General features: G+C 47.5%; 3 protein-coding genes across 19 annotated transcripts in view; 2 read left to right on the top strand and 1 right to left on the bottom strand.

The window, feature by feature from the left end:
- LOC309655254 (aldo-keto reductase family 1 member C3-like) overlaps nt 1-4,491 on the top strand; it is a 36,369-nt gene extending 31,878 nt beyond the window's left edge. For all 3 annotated transcript variants that reach the window (XM_082450258.1, XM_082450256.1, XM_082450257.1), the window contains one exon: nt 1,358-4,491. In XM_082450258.1, coding sequence (XP_082306384.1) covers nt 1,358-1,400 — 43 coding nt within the window. In that variant the 3' untranslated portion in view covers nt 1,401-4,491. The remainder of the gene's footprint in view (nt 1-1,357) is intronic.
- Nucleotides 437-15,505, bottom strand: AKR1E2 (aldo-keto reductase family 1 member E2). The gene is given in 10 exon segments (XM_082450276.1): nt 437-614; nt 1,351-1,529; nt 7,260-7,381; nt 7,660-7,742; nt 8,639-8,860; nt 9,155-9,223; nt 9,225-9,228; nt 11,135-11,232; nt 13,215-13,358; nt 15,398-15,505. Coding segments are annotated over 7 exon segments (555 nt in total). The 5' UTR covers nt 13,251-13,358; nt 15,398-15,505; the 3' UTR covers nt 437-614; nt 1,351-1,529; nt 7,260-7,338.
- A 163-nt stretch (nt 15,506-15,668) lies between these two features.
- The window catches only part of LOC309655261 (uncharacterized protein), a 179,326-nt gene continuing 176,492 nt past the window's right edge, over nt 15,669-18,502 (top strand). For 14 of the 15 annotated variants that reach the window (XR_014260700.1, XR_014260701.1, XR_014260702.1 and 11 more), the window contains exons 1-2: nt 15,669-15,885; nt 17,186-17,319. The gene's annotated coding sequence lies outside the window, so the exon portion shown is untranslated. The remainder of the gene's footprint in view (nt 15,886-17,185; nt 17,320-18,502) is intronic. The other variant, XR_014260713.1, reaches the window with a different exon arrangement.

Below are 18,502 nucleotides of genomic sequence, written 5' to 3'. Positions count from 1 at the left end.
TAAAAACGATGTCCTGTACAGCCCTTCCTTCCCCTCGATCCTGCTCCATTTTTCTCTTGGCCCACCTCCCTAATTAACATACCGTGTGGTTTGCTAACCTATTCTGTTTACTTTCTGTTTACCACAGAACGCTAGATTCGTAGGGAAGGATTTTTTAAAAACTGCCCTCTCTCTGAGTAATTAGTAAATGTTTGTTGAATGAATAATATAAGAAAATGATAGGGAAAAGTAAGGGACAGTGAAGAAGCAGGTAGTAATTTTTAACAATTAATATCAGTCATTTTAATCAACAATAATTATCCAGTGGTTTAGCACTGCCTACCTCAAAAATGATTACAGTAAGTCTCCTACATACGAATGAGTCCCTTTCCGAGAGTGCATTCGTAAGTCCAACAAGGTTAGCCTAGGTACCCAATTAACACAATCGGCTATATAGTACTGCACTGTAATAGGTTTATAATACTTTTCACACAAACATACATAACAAATAAACACAAAAAATAAAGAAAACATTTTTAATCTTACAGTACAGTACCTTGAAAAGTATGGTAGTACAGTACAACATCTGGCATCCAGGGACTGGCATCGAGTGAACGGGCAAGAAGAGTTACTGCCTGCAGGAGGGAGAGGAGGTGGGAGATGGTAGACCTGAAGGATCGTCAGCAGTAGGAGACAGCGGGCAAGCTGCAATTTCACTCATGCCTGATGTTGATGGAACGCACGTTCACAACTTTGAAAGTCTGCAACTTGAAGGTTCGCATATAGGGGACTTACTGTACTTCATATATACAAAGACAGTTCACTTCCCTTGCTAAAAATGGAAACCCCTGTTGAAGTGGCTTATATTATAATCACTCTATCTCTAGATCTAATATATAATTTTTCACCCAGCAAAGTCATAGGTAAATTATTTCTGAGTGCTTGCAAGAAATTGAACAACAGTGATATTCTTGTCACCTTCCTCATCATCACCTTGAAATATTTGTTAACTTAAGGTATTAAACCAGATTGGCACTGTTTTAAAAGAGGAAGAATTTATTTCTGCCCTCCTGGGAGTTTATAATAGCAACACAAATAGTTTATCTCCTTAAGTTGTAGAATAATATACCTAAAAAAATGGAATACATTGGTTTATTTTTGTGTGTGTGCCCAAGTGCATGTAAGCATATTTATTTTCCACAATGTGTTTGTTACATTGTAATACAATTGTATATGGTTGTTATAAAACTCGTTGGGTTTGTACTTGTCCAAAAAAGAAAACTCCATTAATTCTCATGCTTAAGCCAGTTTAAAAGAAACCTCTCTTTACCCAGCCCAGAAACAGTTACTTGACTAAGACTCTCCCTTTACCTTTTAGACTGTCTCATCATCCAAATTATCCATTTCATGATGAATATTAACAGCAGTGTCTGTGGTTGCTCCAGAGTTCTTGGTTTTGGGTTGATGATTGGAGGACATCTCAAGGATGAGAACGTACCTGCTTCATTCCATGTCACTTAGCCTGATCAGTCACGATATGGCCGGGGTCCCTGGGGCAGGAAATAAAAATCTCTAAACCCAGTCCTTTTCCCCCAAAGTAAATAAAGATACATTTCAAACAATCCAACCTACTGCTGCTTTGGCTTTGTTGGTTTATCTGTTTTGTTTTGTTTTGTTTCCCTGTGTAACTGAGGTTGATAATGCTATCATCCCTGGAAGTGATCATAGGAGATATGGATCCCCCAGAAAAAGCTAACCATAGCATATTTTCCAAATTTTCGAAGTCTGGCTTTTCACCTGTCTGTAGTTCTTGTGTGTTTTTTCCCCTTTTGTTCTGTGAATTTGCCACACTATATAATTTTATGAGACCTTTTAAAGGGATCTAAAACTTAATGAATACACAATACCCCAAATGTCCAGATTTCAATTAAAAATTACTCATTATACCTAAAACAAGGCATCAAATTGAATTAAAAAAGACAAGCTACAGATACCTACACCAAGATGACTGAGTATTAGAATTATCTGACCAAGATTTTAAAGCAGCCATCATGAAAATGTTTCAACAAGCCATTACAAACATACTGGGGACAAATGAAAAAGTAAAAAGTTTCAACAAGGAAATAGAGTGTCCTAGCAAAGAAATAGAAGACATAAAGAAAAACCAAATGGTAATTTTAGAACTGAAAAATACAATAATAAAAATTGAAAACTCAGTGGATAACCTCAGTAGATTTGAAGGAACAGAGGAAATAATCAGTGTGCAGGAAGATAAAGCGATATCAATTACCCAGTGGGAACAAGAGAGAGAAAGTAGGTTTTTTTAAAAAATAGGAACAGGGCCTTGGGGACCTGTGGAACAATAACAAAAGATCTAACATGCATGTGATCGGAGTGGGGAAAATAGGGAGATGTTTGTCAAAGGGTACCAAATTTCAGCTATGAGATGAGCAAGTTCTGAGGTTCTCATGTACAGAATGCTGATTGTAGTTAAAAACACTGTAGTGTATAATTGAATTTGCTTAGAGAACAGATCTTAAGGGTTCCCACCAAAACAAAAACAAAAAAAGGAATCTGACAGTTGATGGATGTGTTAATTACCTTGATTTCGTGTGGGGATCATTTCACCATGTATATGCATATCAGATCATCACTATCTATAATTTTAATTGTCAATTATACAACATTAAAGCTGGGGAAAAAAAAAAGAAAGGGTGATGAATCTCATCCAATGTCCTTTCATGGAATCAACCGATAGAGTTGACAATGAGGATAGTACTTTTAGTTTATAACTATTCTAATTTAAAAAATTGATTTTTATATTTATGGCACTAGTATCTACTACTTACTCTGTTAGAGTAAATCTTAAGCCTTCTCACCACACACAAAAAAGGGAGTTATGTGATGTGACGGGAGTTAACTAACTTGATTGTGGGAATCATTTCACAATGTGCACGTGTATCAGATCATTACGCTGCACACTTAAAACACATACAGTTTATTTGTCAATTACACCTCAAGAAAGCTGGAAAATTAAAGGAGAGAGTGGGGCAGAAGAGGGGGGGGAACAGTTAGAAAAGGGATGCCCATGGTGATGGAGAAGTTCTGTGTCCTAACCGTAGCCACGATTCATGAAACACATAGGTGAAAAAATTGCACAGAACTAAATGCACACCCAGCACAAATTTGGGAAAATCTGAATAAGCTGAATGGGTTGTATTGTTGTTGATATCCTGGTCGTGACATGGGGCTCTCATCTTGCAAGATGGTAACGTTGGGGGGAGCTGAGCAGAGGGGACACGAGATTTCTCTGTACTATTTCTTTCAACCGCATGTGAATTTACAGTTCTCATAAAATAAAAGTTTACTGTAAAAAGAGCAACTAGAAAACTGTCACCAGCTCCACACCCCCTCCTCCCTTTTGGATTCCTTTCTAATCAAAAGAATTTGGATGTGGTGCTAGCCTTAGGCACTCCCACCATTTACTGTGTAATCCAAAGATAAAATTCTGCCCAGAGCACAGACTGGAGGAAGTGGGAATAAAAACAGGAGTCTGGATGGGGAAAACCAGTGGCTGCATCCATACACACTCCGTTCTATGAAAATGAACGTTGGAAACTCCATGCCAGTCCTGGGATTTGGCAGTGCTATTACCAAATGGTAAGGTTATTGAGAATTGGGGGTCATGAGGTCAAAAAGACCAGATGAACCCCAGGGGAGAAAAACACTTTCCGGAAAGTGTTTTTAAATTCAAATTTTAATCTGCCCCTGAGGCAGGAGACAGATGGGCCCTCAGGGCAAATGGTTTGAGTTCCTTCCTTGTCCAGATACTCCTAGACAGGAATAACAGGACAATATAGAGAGGAGGCTGGGCCGTGCTCAGATAGAAGATAAGAGACCACTTATCCTTCATTTTCCAAGTCCGGAGACCTCCTCCCCGACTACACATGCGCAGAAAGGCTCCTTGGAGGTCAAAAGGGGAGTAATGCTAAGTGATGACAACTAATGCTCACTACCCATAGGCCTCTCCAGTAGACTCCATCTTGGCTAAGAGATGCTTGTGCACACATGAGAAAATCCTGAGATACACCAAATATGGACTTTGAACAAGGCAAATCAAAATGATTGGTCAAAACTACAATGAGGGGGCTTCCCTGGTGGCGCAGTGGTTAAGAATCCACCTGCCAGTGCAGGGGACACGGGTTTGAGCCCTGTTACAGGGAGGTCCCACATGCCTCGGAGCAACTAAGCTCGTGCGCCACAACTACTGAGCCTGCGCTCTAGAGCCCGCGAGCCACAACTACTGAGCCCATGTACCACAACTACTGAAGCCCGCGCGCCTACAGCCCGTACTCTGCAACAAGGGTAGCAACTGCAATGAGAAGCCCGCGCACCACAGCGAAGAGTAGCCCCTGCTCGCTGCAACTAGAGAAAGCCCGTGTGCAGCAACAAAGACCCAATGCAGCCAAAAATAAATAAATAAATAAAATGTATTAAAAAAAAAAAAAACAAACTACGATGAGGTATCACCTCACACCAGTTAGAATGGGCATCATCAGAAAATCTACAAACAACAAATGCTGGAGAGGGTGTAGAGAAAAGGGAACTCTCTTGCACTGTTGGTGGGAATGTAAATTGATACAGCCACTATGGAGAACAGTGTGGAGGTTCCTTAAAAACCTAAAAATAGAATTACCATATGACCCAGCAATCCCACTACTGGGCATATACCCAGAGAAAATCATAATTCAAAAAGACACATGCACCCCAATGTTCATTGCAGCTCTATTTACAATAGCCAGGTCATGGAAGCAACCTAAATGCTCATTGACAGACGAATGGATAAAGATTTGGTACATGTATACAATGGAATATTACTCAGCCATAAAAAGGAATGAAATTGGGTCATTTGTAGAGACGTGGATGGATCTAGAGACTGTCATACAGAGTGAAGTAAGTCAGAAAGAGAAAAACAAATATCGTACATTAATGCATCTATGTGGAACCTAGAAAAATGGTACAGATGAACCAGTTTGCAGCACAGAAATAGAGACACAGATGTAGAGAACAAATGTATGGACACCAACGGGGGAAAGTGGCGGGGGGTTGGTGGTGGTGGGATGAATTGGGAGATTGGGATTTACATATATACACTAACAGGTATAAAATAGATAATAAGAACTTGCTGTATAAAAAATAAATAAAATAAAATTAGAAAAAAAAAAGATTGGTTAAAGGAAACCCGTAAGAAATGCCCCATAAAAGTGATTCAAACTGCCACGAGGGTGCGACTCTCTGAGTCCGCCCATGTGTCTATCCACATGTACTTTTTTCTCCTAATAAATACTTTACTTGTTTCACTACTTTCCGTCTTTGTGGGAATTCTTTTTCTGCAAATCCGTAGGGCCAGGGTTCTGTCACTGACCACTGGTCTAGTGGCTAGGATTTGGTGCTTTCACTGCCTCGACCCGACCTCAATCACTGGCAGGGAACTGAAACCCTGTTTCAAGCCACTGCAAGCCGAGGCCACCCGAGATCACCTCCACAATTGCAAATGATTAACCATAAATACAACTTTTCTTTAGCAACATACATACTCTAACTTTAGAATATGGGGAAGGGAATATTCTTTTTTCCTAAACTTCAAGGCTTAAAAGCTCAAATGCTATCATTTAATATTCACATTTTTAAAGACTTTGAAATGTAATACCAAATTGCTTCCAGGAGATCTATATAAATTTATAGTCCTACCAAAATTTACTGAAAGTGCTATTTTTCAAAAAAACTTCCCATGTATTGGAGGTTTGTTTTTTGTCTGTTGTTTTATTTTGAGTGGGGAAACTGGAAAGTCACTGTCAATTCAATTTTTATTTCTATTATTACTTTGCTCATTGGCTTTTGGAGATTCAAATCCTAGCTTCGACCTTTACAACTAAGTAATTTTTGGAAATTACTCGACCTCCATGTGCCTATCTTCTTAAAGGGTACTTGTCACGTAGGGGCATTCTATGGATTAAATGCCTAGTACATGGTAATTAATCAATAACTGTTAGTTACTGTGTTCCTCCAATATCATCTTTTTAAAATTGGGAATTTATCATTTTCTTGTACATAAGAACTGTTTTATAGTTTCATTATTTTTGTTTTGTCTCTTAGACAGGTTGGAAATATTTTTTCCCGGGCTATAGGAAACCCCTCCCCTCTGGCTGCATGTTAGAATCAACGGGCCGCGGGTGGGGTGGGAGCTGGGGGGGAGTGGGGGCCTGGGGGGGTGCATGTTGTTAAAAGACACCAGCTGCTGAGCACACCCTTTTGTTGTCTGAAGGTAAGGATTTTGCTTTAAAACCATCTGGGGGGATTGGCATGGAACAGACGAGCAGAGATAAAGCAGGACGGGCCAAGGACTGATAACTGCTGAAGCTCAGTGATGGGGGTGGAGGTTTGTTACGCTGTAGACCGTTAAATATTTCCATAACACAATTTTTTTTTAATGTGAAGGCAAATCATTCATGAACCATCAAATATCCTTGTTTGAGAGTACAGTCGGCACAGCAGGTCTTGTAAGAACCCCATCACACTGTGTGTTCTAGGGGTTCTTAAGACTTGAATGGGTTCTCGGAGGTGATAAATGGAATATTTATAAATGGAATGGAATATTTATAATATTTACAAATGGAATATTTCCTGCCCTACTAATATACAAATGATGTCAGTCATCAACAATTGCAGCCCTCAACGAGAGCCAGTGAGCCCTAAGGCAACTCAGGGCTGAAAAGAATACCTGCCATCTAGCAGCCATCAGACTGCAGCCACTTCCTGCGGTGAGCCCTGAGGAAACTCAGGAGGTGAAAATACAGAATACAGGCCCCAGATAGCTGAGGTGCATATCAAAGGAATGATTTCGGTGAGCCCAGACTCTTGCATCTTTCCATACATAGAAAAGCGCTAAATTCCTTAACTTGAGATATCTGGTTTTCTTTAATTAATAATAATCTTTTGACGTTCAGACCACCTGCCCGTTGTTGCAAAATTCCTATATATCCTGGCTCTCCCATCACCCCTTGGAGCAGTTTCTCAGAGCTATCTGAAACGCCGTCTCCCAGGCTGCAGTCCTCATTTTGCCCCAAATGAAACTTAACTTGCGACTCTCACGTTGTGCTTTTTTTTTAAGTCAACAGTGGAGAGCGATCACCGCTCTCACGAAGCTTCCTCCTTCAGGCTCAGACCACACTCAGTTCCTTGGATTTCTCAGGGAACTTCCGTTGCAGGCAGGAACTCACCCAAATCCAACTGCGTCCCAGCATCCCTGACCAGAGCTGCCTGTGCCTCGGCCAGGATTTGTCCCGGCCAAGGAGGGCCTCAGTACTCTGCTTTGAAGGGATAGTCCTTGTGGTTTTCAGTTCTGAAAAACAGAAAAACAAATCAAAACTAGAAGCAGAGAATGATTATTATTTTTAAGAGAAACATTCAAAAAGATACAGTTACGTATTTTTAAACTCCCTAGTGTACTGAATTAGTTTTATGATTCACCTCCAAAGTGGCCCATCCTCAGACAGGAGAGAATTATGAGAAAGCTTAATTAACTCCACATGTACATAATAAACGCCTATGCAGGAAGCAATCATGCAATCCGGACATCGCTCTCTGTACCTGGGAAGGAGATAAAGCAGCCGTATTTACATGGGGAATGTAGACAAATGGAGATTCCTGTCCGGGTGGAGGAGGTCAGTCATATCCTGTTCTGATAATTCAAAATCAAACACCTGGAACCAAAAGGAAACAGTCATAGGAAATTTAGTTCAGTGGACATTTAGTTGAGCTACGTTAGCTGCAACACCTGTGGGGACGGGACTTCCTGTGACACCTGGACCAAAAGGCACGTGGGCCCTGACCATCCTGGCCGGCTTAGCCTTGGCTGTTTAGGAATCCTTGGGAAGACAGATGTGTGCTGCATTCGGCCTATAGTTGTAAGGGACGTTCCAGAAAAGAATTTTTCCCAACATGCAAAGACACACACACACACACACACGCACACACACACACAATCCCAAGAAACAAAAACCAAAAACATTTCTTCTACACTTGGTGAGGGAGACCCTTGGTCCCCGGGACCGCTGATGCTCACAGTATCCACATACGGTGTAATTTTTGTTTCTGTTCCTTCTAAAGCAGTACTCTGAGCTGCCCTCCCCCCTTCTGCCCCTAACACACTTGCGGACTACGACCCTCGCCCGCAGTAAGAGCCGTCCACCCCTGACAGCCAACTCCGAACCTGTAGCTGAGGAGCTGGGGGCAGGGGTGTGCAGAGTGAGGGGAGGGGACGCATGGCCCAGCCTCTACCCACAGGGGCCCCTCTGCCCGAAGTCTAGCAGAAATCAGGAACCAGTGACAACTGGAGTTCTGCCTGGAGGGAGAACTGGGGCCAGGGGTCGTCTGGGTTAAGAGGAAAGAGTGGACAGCTCGGGGAGAGCCCGACTCGTCAGGGCTGGGGCAGCCTGGGTGCAGCGTCACTGGGTGGCACTGGGGCGAGGGGTGGGCGTCTGGCTGGGCGGGCAGCCCCAAGAGAGCTCTGGCCACACCCCTGCCCACTCAGACCCTCTCCCCACCCCATTCAATCACGTGTGCCAGCTCCCAGGCTGGGAAGGGCCAGTCTCTGTACCTGAGGCCTCATCCTGCCCCTGGTGTCAAAGCCGCAGGGGACGGGCATACTGGCTCCGGCGCTCAGCACACCTCCTGCCCCAAGGTAGCGGGTGATGACAAACCCTCCGACGCCGATTCGAAAGGAGGAAACGCTTTCTTGGATATTCTCAAGAATCCGCTTTGGGTTGATGGATTTGGGAATCACTATCACATTCCTCTGGATCTGAAATCGGATCAAAATCTTCAGGGGAAAAAAAAGTCTAATATCAGATACAGGGCCTCACTGGAGTCCGAGCTCAGTACTTTCCCTGACGGTTCACGCTATATCGTGCAGTAAAAGTCCAAAAGCCAAGGGGCAGCAGGAGCTTTTACTATAAGCGCTTTCATTCTAAGTCCTTTAGAAACCAAACTGGCATCTTCTGAGCAGCCCTAGCAGGAGAAGCTTGGGGGACCTGCAGACGCCTTAAGGAGAACTAACATGTCCGATCCCCAAACAAGGGGACATCGGAGCAAGGACGCAGCGGCCCCAACCTACCTGAGCTGCAGACTTCTTGTGCTTCTGAAAGATCATCTGGATCACAGGGTCTTCCATCAGGTGCGCCCCCCTCACTGGGGAGAAGAGCACAGGGGCCACGGGATCAAATGAGTACACTTCCTTCTTTAGGAAAACCCCAAACTTTCTACAAATGCAAAATCTAGATGTATTTTTTGTCTGGTCATGATACTTGCTCAGCATAGGAAACTTAAATGATGCAGAACAGCTGTCACCCAAATACCACCATCTTAGAGAAACCACTGTTGACATTTCAGTGGAGACAGCTGGACACATTGCTTTTCGTGTATATTTGGTGCTTTTTCTCAAGAACCAGGCAGCAACATCAGAGCGTATGAGGCAGTGGGTCTCTGTGCTTTGCCCCTCTGACATTTAAAGGCTCTCTGACCTCTCTGACCTGTACTGTAGGACATAGAATAGTGTACCATTCATAAATAATTGTTGTTGATGATGATGATTTCAGACAGGTTCACCTCAAACACCAAGAAAAAGTTGAGATTGTGAACCTTCAGTGTAGAGAGTTTGAAGATGGTGACTGAGTTCTGTCCCTCCACCTCTGCCCAGCAGAGGACAGGCCCTCGTCACCCTGGAGAGCCATCTCCCAGGGAACATTATTTAAGCAGTTACTAGGTTTCAAGCACTGCGCTAGGAACAGCCACCACAGTCTACTGAGGGGAGCAGACGGAGTCCGTTTCATCTGGCCGTGGGCCCAGGGTTCCAGCTGGCTCCCCTGCTGTGGATGGCTCTCCCCACCTGCTCCCCCAAGGGCTCCACTGCCCGGGTTCAGCTGTGGAATCCGACCTGGCCTTCTAGGAACTCCCCTGCTGCTGCCAAGGTCAAACGCATGTGCCCCATTTCAAATGGGAAACACACAGGTAATAACAGTGCCACCATTTCAGCCTCTGCTGGGCCCCTGACATGTCCCAGGCACCGAGCGAGGGGCTGGGCAGAGTTGCGAGTTAGATGCAGTGCTTGTGCTCGGTGAGCTCTGACAAGTGGAGAGAGTGAGGAGAAAATAGGGACAAGAGAGTGTGACAAAGGCTGCGGACCAAACATGAATAAGGGGAGTCAGGAGGGCTTCCTGGAGGAGGTGTTGCTGAATTGAGCCTTACCTTAGAAATTGGAGTTAACCAGATTGCAAAAAAAGATAATAAGGTAAAGAGAACAACATATATAAAGGCACAGAGACTAGAAAGAACATGTTCTGTTCCAGGAACCCATGGAGTTTCAAGTGATTAGTGCAGAGAGTGTTTGCAGGAAGAAATGAGGCCAGAAATTGGCAGAGGCCAGATCAGCCAGGACTCGCAGGCCACGCCAACAATTGAAGGAGTTTTAAGCAAGAAAGTGACCTGGTCAAATTGGGATGCCTCCCTCAGTCTGGCAGGAGTTCAGAGGCTGATCCCCTAACCCGAGAGTTATCACTTGACTAAGGCAAACAGTGAGAGCAGAGAGCAAGAGACAGACTCCAGGTTCTCTGGAAGAATGATCAGTGGATCTTGCTGATGGATTGGATTGGACTGGGGGAATCGGAAAGGGGTGATGCCTAGGAGTCCGGTCTGGGTGGCTGAGTGGGTGGAGGCCTGTTGGTTCATGTAGGGCAGGGCAGGTTCTGGGGAAGATGGCATGTGGCGTTTGGCTCCTATGGAGATGGAGGTGTCCGTGAACCATGTCTGTGAACCGTCCCGTCAGAGGCCCAGGAGAGGACGAGATGCACTGGTCCAGAGCTCTGCGAAGTGCTCGCTTTCAGCTGGGGCAGCCCCTCAAAGCAGCCCACAGTCCCGGCCCCTCCCCCAGCCGGAGGGCCTAGGGAGCTGACAGCTCCCTACCCCTTGCAGGTGCCTGTGGGCCCTCCACACCCCGCCCAGGCCTTCGTTAAACCCTCCGCTAACTCCCCACATTAAACTGGAGGGCGAAGCTATTTCCTGCTTGGGTCTGGGCTCAGGACCACTGGCACATCCCTACCTGGAGCCCCCGAGGGGCCGGTAAGCAGTCATGGACACATTTCTCCATTGGCAAAAACTGATCAGGTTCTTCTGAGTCAGGTATGGGTGGCACTCGATCTACAAAGAAAATCACAGCTTACCAGGGAAAACAGTCCACCAGAAAAGGGGTCCTACATGCCTGTCTCGACTCTGTCACTGATGAGCTAGGTGACCCACCTTGAGGGCCTACAGCTGTGAAGTGGAAAGACTAGACTGTGATCCCCAAGACACCAGCCCGCTGTGAATACCTGTGTCAGAAGCGCTCGAGCCTCACCTGCTATGTCAGGCCCCCCTCATCACTTTAGGTAAAAACCACGGCCTCCCACCCCCTCTGTGCGTGTGTATCATTACCTGACGTCTTATATGTTGTATTTTCTGCTATTGTCTGTCTGTTGCCACTAGGATGTAAGCTCCACGAAGGCAGGGATTTTGGTACAATTTTGTTTTGTTCACAGACATCTCCTGAACATCTAGAATAAGCTGGGCATACCGAAGGTGCTCAATAAATATCTGCTGAGTGGATGAGTGAAGCTCACAAGGGACAGACACACGCCCCAGCGGCCCCAGTGGACGTTCTGAGAAGCTCGAGAGGAGATCCCTGTCCCCTCCACACTCTGAATTCTCGAACGATCCAGGTCATAAGTGACCGGATGGAGACTCGCTTCAGTGAATCAGGGGGAACCAGGAACGTGTTGGGTGCAGCCATCAGGAGAGCCCCCGAAGGAGAAGCATTCCTGGGGGGTCCCTACTTAGGAAACACACCCTCCAGCTTCCAGAACTGGACGACGTTCTGTTTCTGCTCTGGTGCTGGGTGCTTGCGAGGGCTCACTGGTGGAAACGCCGTGGGCTTTGCCCTTCAAGACCCCGCATTCTTCTCTGTATCTGTTACACTTCAGTTAAAAAGTTTATTCATAGAAAAGAAAGGACACGACGCTCTATACCCCCGGATGGGAGACTACCCGAGTGCCCACCAAGTACAGAATGGACAACTGCTCTGCGGTGTGTTCCCACGTGGAGCATCACGTAGGGACAGTGAGAAGAACAGTGACCCGCAGTCACACGCGGGTGTGGAGGATCTAACAGGTGCAACGCTGAGTGAAGGACCAGGACACAAACGAGCATGGAACGTACCATGTTATCCATATAAAGCTCTAAAGCTACTCAATGCTGCTGGAAATCTGAAGAGTGGCTGCCCTTTCTGAAGGAGGGGGGGGACACGAAAGGAGCACAGTTGGGGGCCTCTGGGGGGGCTGGTCATGTTTGTTTCCTGATCCACATGCTTGTCAGAGCTGGGCTCAGCTTATGAGACTGTATCAAGCTCTATTCTTACGTGTGCACTTTTTTGTATGTACCTAACACTTCAACAAAAAGTTTAAAATAAAGTGCTTAAAGGGAGTTCTTTAATTCTCCACCATCCGGGTCTACCCCCAGCACTTCCCACAGGGCCTGCCTCCTAATTGTCCTTCACAAGCCTTTCTCTGTCCCGTCCTGGCCTGCGTCCTAGTTCAGGCCGTCATCACCCCCGCCTCTACGGCTGTTACTGTCGCCTGTCTCCTGCCTCCTGTTCAAACACGTGCTTCTTTCAGCGGCTACAATCACCTCGACACAACACAAGTCTCTCTTACATAGAATACAAGCTCCCTACCTCAAAGCCTTCAGCGGTGCTCCTTTGTCTAAGGGGAAAAGAATAAGCTCCTCAAACGGCATCCAGACTTCCACCGTCTGGCCCATCCGTTTCCCCAGCCTCGCGTCTCTCTGCTGCCTAACATTTTTCGATGTAGGAACGTCAAGCTTCTTATGGGCCCCTGTACCCTGCGCTGTCCCATACGCCGTACCTTTGCTCAAGAGGTCCCCTCTGCCTGTCACGCTGTCCCCGACCCCTTGACCGCACCACTCCCAGCATCTGCACGAAGCTGCAGAAGTCCTGTCCCGTCTGGTTCAAGCACAGGTGGAGTCATCAGCTCCCGTGAGGAGACCGGAAAACCCCCCTGTTCTGCTCCCCCCATCTCATGCCCAGCCCTGAGCTGCCTGCACCCCGCTCTCTGCCAGGGAAGGCCTACCTTGCTGACAATAAACAGGTCCTTCCGCCTCACCATGCCCTCCTTGACCTTGCACTGGATTCCCACTCCAACCTCATTCTCGTTGTGGTACAAGCCCGCGTCTATCGCCACTTTGACCACCTCCGTCACTTCCCCTGGGGCCGCCTGCAAAACGAGGAACAGAAGTAAGCCACCCACATTCAGGAGAGGCCAACCCTAATTCCCCCTTTGCACTTTAGAATGCACAGCCAATGATCCGTAAAAAATGAAGTTACTGAATTGGTACTCCTAGCCCTTCGTCCTAAAATTAGGGAATGTCAGAGTCAGAAAGGATTTATAGTTAATCTAAGTTCAAATTCCTTTACTTATTTGGGGAAAACGCTTTAGGTATTTTTAGTGCTTGCAAATAACTGAGCTAGAGGCCGTGCTTCCAGAATGGAACACAGGAATAAATAAATTTCGGATGAATAAAGATGACAGGGGAACTGCAAGGAGGTACAGGCTCACCCTCTACCACAAAGACTATCAGCCCAAGTGTGAAGGTAGACATGTGCACACAAAGATAATCCATCACACAGAGCATCTGCCAGAGACCCAAAGGAACGAGATGGACTCTATCAGGAATGTGGAAGTTCGGAAAAGAAAACGCTCACTGTGAACGGGGTTGTTCTAGCAGGCAAGGGGCCTGGAACCAGGGGAAGAGGCCGGGATGGCTCACAGGACCATTAAACCCCATGTTCCCAAAGGGCTTCACAGCTCACAAGGCGCTTTCTCACTTGAACTTGACATCACCCCACGGGATGCATCAGTATAATGATCTTCATTTAACGAGAACACATTCAGAGTGGCTGGGAGCTAATGAACTAAGTGTCCACCTCAAAGTTAGAAGAACCACTTATGAAAATAAGAATGAATATCAAAAATCGATAAAGAAGATCAACAAAGCCAGTGGTTAGCTCTTTGAAAAATCTTAATAAAGTAGACAAACTTTTTTGTTGTTGTCCTTTTTTTTTTTTTTTGGCTGTGCTGCACAGCATGTGGGATCTTAGTTCCCCAAGCAGGGATCAAACCCGGGCCCCCAGCAGTGGGAGCGTGGAGTCCTAACCACTGGGCCACCAGGGAATTCCCTAAAGTAGACAAACTTTTGACAAGACTGAGGAGACCAATTTTTAAAAAAATGACAAGAAAGAAAAGCAGTACATATAAATAAAAATAGAGGTTTAAAATCTAAGAAATTATTATCAATGACTAGAAGCCGACAATTTGGAAAAATAAAATAAAATGGAAAAATTCCTAGAAAAACTTAACTCAAGAAGAAATAAAACTCAATTGTCCTATAGTTATTTTTAAAATGAAGCAATTAAACACAACACACACATAGTTCTACAAAATTTTCAAGTCAGAATTCATCCCACTTTAAAACAAAATCTTTCTGACAAGAGGTAAAGAGGAAATAATTCCAAATCATTCTACCAAACCACAATGAATTAAACTACATCCCTGGCCTCTACGAGTTAAGTTGATAGAAGAAATAATTTAAATAATATTTTGATGAGCAAGGGTAGATCATTCTAATTCCTACTCATCCAATAACTTCCTATGTGACTTCTTAAATGAATATCTTTTTACGAAAGACTAAGTTTTAAAAGAAAGCAAATTTGAAAGGCTTTTTAGTTAGTGCTATGTCTAAATCACTGACAGGAATTAGAAAGTCCGAAGTAGAGAAAGGTCCAAAAGTACTTCCACTATCAGGTTTTTACACGGGGAAGCAGACAAAGTTTCAATGTTTCTTTTTAAAACCAAGTTGGCAATGACAGCATTTCCTTGTCTCTCTGATACAGACATTTCCCCATCTTCCGGTTGGCTGCTGCTCTGATCTGTGAGGTGACTGCCAATCTTCCCGCCCTTATCTAAGCATGACCACCTTTTCTTCTGGGCTTTCCCAGACGTTATTTCTGAATAATTATGATTGGGACTCAATATGAATAAGGACAACCTCCATCTTCAGAAAACCTGATATCTAAATATTCCATCTTTCAAACACAGGAGGAACCCCGCGGCAGGTGCGGCCGATCAGCTGGGCTTGCGGAGGCTGCGGCAGGTGTCCCGGGGATGTCCCCGCGGGTGTCCAGGTAGGTGGCCCCTCTACGTCAGGGAGCGCCGAGGAAAGGCGCCGCCCCTCCCCGACCACGGGGCCGCCTCACCTTCCAGGTGCCCAGGCCCAGGACAGGTATCTTCTCCCTGCTTTAGATCACCTCTGCAGCTGCCGCGCGGCTCCGAGGGACGCCACAGTAATGGGTGCCCGGATTCGCTGGCGGCACAGTGGTGGACACTTCGATTGGCCGGCGGCACCGATGGTGGACACCCTGATTGGCTGGCGACGCGGCCGGTTATCCAGAAGCGCTCACGGGCAGTGGACACGCCCACATGGGCGGAGACCGAAGGTAGGGCGTTGGGGAGAGGATGTGCGCACGCGCCGGGTGGGCTTTGCGGTCCAGGAGGGAGGAGGCCCAGCACCCCGTCTCCTAGCAGCACGCCGGCGGCGCACAGCGTCCGGAGCGGAGAGATGCCGGGCTGCTGGGCGGGGATCCAGAGGTTCCCAGGGTCGTCTGGACCGGGCCATCCCCAGGGCAGCGGGGAGACGACAGGGTCTGAGGCCTTGTGTCCACCGCTCTGAGCGCCTGGGACGAGGGTAGGCTCCCGAGACTCCCACTCCCATGCCAGGGGGCACCAGGATACGGGAGGGAAGACCTGCTTCATCCTCTACAAATTGATGTGCTTGGGCGGGACCCCGAGGGTTCCACGATTTCATAGAAGATTGTGTTGGCCTTGGTTCTCTGTTGGTGACCCGCTGTGCTGAGTCCTGTAAATGTTTTCTACCTCCTGGGGCCCTTGGGAGCAGAGGACAGCCTGGGGACCTGGGTAGTGCACAACGTGGTAGAGCCCTGGACCGCTCCTCCGGGGGCCAGGGAACAGACCCTCCCTGCAGGAGCCTGCAGTCCTGAGGTGGAAGGCGGCGGAGTCATTGCCTGGGGTGAGGCCTCCTGTCCTCATGGACGTCCCAGGACAGTGGAGGGAAACTGGGCGACATGGAGGATCCAAAGTCCCTCTGATCCCCCCTGGATCCCGCAGGTTCTGCTTCTTTGCCCCCTGGGGCCTGGGAGCCCCACAAAGGTGGGGCTTCCCTTGATGATCCCAAACAAAGGTCTGTTTTAATTTCTGGTTTCCTGTCTGGCGCTGCAGTGCTGCCGGTGACCACCAGGGGGCAGTTGTGCCCACTGTGGTTAACGGAGCAACTGGCGCAGGGAAGGACACCAGGGATCTCGTAAGCCTGTGTACCAGGGGACAGAGGGACACACAGGCTGAGATGAGGCACTTGGGGGCCTGATTCTAAATGTGGGAGGTCCTTGGAAAGTTTCATGCCAGAGAAGGGGAGTTATCTGAATTTCATTTTAACCCCTCCATGGGAGAGACTAGGGCATAAGGCCAAAAGGGGGGAAGATTGCGGACCAGAACCCACGCCAGTTTTGAGTTGTATTCCAGCTACGTCCCACCCCTTTCTGTAATCATTCATCTCTGAGTTTGTGCATTAGCCTCGTGTGATATCACCCCTGGGGTTTCATTGGTCTTATCTCTTATAGGCCTGATGACATCTGGAAGCAGATGCTAGAATGATCCCCACTGGAAGGCCCAGTGTGTGTGTGTGGGTGTGTGTGTGTATGTGTGTGTGTGTGTGTGTGTGTTGGGGGTCACAGGCCCAGGGGCTTTGCACTTGAGTGGCCAGGGTCCCAAGGAGTCTGGGCTCCTCCCTTCCTCTACCTCCACCAGTCAGCCCCCTCCTTGGTCAGTTGCAAAATTACTTTTCATATATTTGGGGGAATATCTGAGAAAATTCTTTATATATTGCTTTGGCTTCTTGTTCTGGCTGTATTTTTGCATTTTCCTACTGTTTACGTACATTATTTGAACTGTCCCCCTTCTGTCCACCCCAGCATGAAAACAAGTCAGCCCTGAACCTGGAGAATCTGGTGCCTGCCCACCAGAGCAGAGCTCCTGTGACCCACCTCCCCTTCACCTGCTGAAACGTCACTGGCACCCAGCAGGTCCCCGGCCTGCCGGTGAAAAGGTAGGTGCTTCTCCCCTCTACAGCACAGCTGTGTGTCTTGGGAATGTCGCTTCACCTCTCTGTTCCTGGGTTTGCTCATGTGACGGCTGGGGTATGACAAGGACCAAACTCATAGGGTTACTGCCAGGACTCAGTGGGACAAGCTACGGGAAGTGCCGAGTCCCTACCTGGCCCGTGGAAAGGATGTGGTGGTTCTTATGATTTTCCTCTCCTCCATGAGGAAGGTTTCTGCTTCAAGCCTCACTTATCTTGTGACCGTGGGCCAGGCTCTCTCCCATTTGTAAAGGAGGTTTCACGTTCTGTCTGTTGGGCGGGGTCCCCTGTCCTGGGTGTAGCCAGAGCAGGGATCCCTGGGGGCTGGCTGGGGGGCCCCAAGTACACTCAGACATCCGAGAAGGTTCATTCTGTCAACAGTACATAAAGTGCCTACTGTGCACAGGCCCTTTTCTAAGCACTTACCAGAGTTCAGTGAACAGAGTGGACAAAAATCCCTGCCCCCCTGGGCTTGCATTCTGGTCCGGGGTCCACCAGTCCCACTGGACATCAAGGCAGGTAGTGGACACGTGTGATGCCCTCCTGGCCTCCTCTGGATAGGGGTTCCTCTGCCCTCATTGTCAGAAGGAGGACGGACCCCGGGAACAACTAAAGAAGTGAGTGGGCATCAAAGAGAGGACTCCTGTCTCCACACGGGGTGACATTTGGGGACTGAGGTTGGGGCTTCAGGCAGAACCCTGGATCCCTCACATCTTGTGATTCCTTCTAGAGGGCTGAGGGCTGAGGGCTTTTCCTGCAGGAAGAAAGGAGTCAGAGAGCTGTGGCTGGGGTCCCGGGTCCCCAGGGAGCAGAGGGGAGGCTGGGGGCTCAGAGCCAGTCCCCAGAGAAGATGCATGCACCCACAGCCCAGCCGTGCTTGCCCCTTCCCCGATCTGAGGGCTTAGGACAGAGGTGTGCCGGGTATCCTGATCACACATCGGCCTTGCCGCCCATCCTCCGAGCCCAGCTGCGCATGGAGCACCTACTGTGGGCAATGACCAGAGCAGCAAAGCCCTCCCTGCCCCCCTGGGGCGGATGTTCCAGCGGGGCGGGGACAGACAGAGGGCTGTGCCTGGCTTCCCTGAGGGAGGGGTTGGGTGGTCAGAGTCTCCTGCATGGACACTCTTTGTAGCCCCTGCCTGGCAGCCAA

Source organism: Balaenoptera physalus, assembly GCF_965194825.1.
Source record: "Balaenoptera physalus genome assembly, chromosome: 2".
NCBI lineage: Eukaryota > Metazoa > Chordata > Mammalia > Artiodactyla > Balaenopteridae > Balaenoptera > Balaenoptera physalus.
The sequence above is the reverse complement of the archived record's forward strand: the minus strand, read 5'-3'. Positions and strand labels throughout refer to the sequence as shown.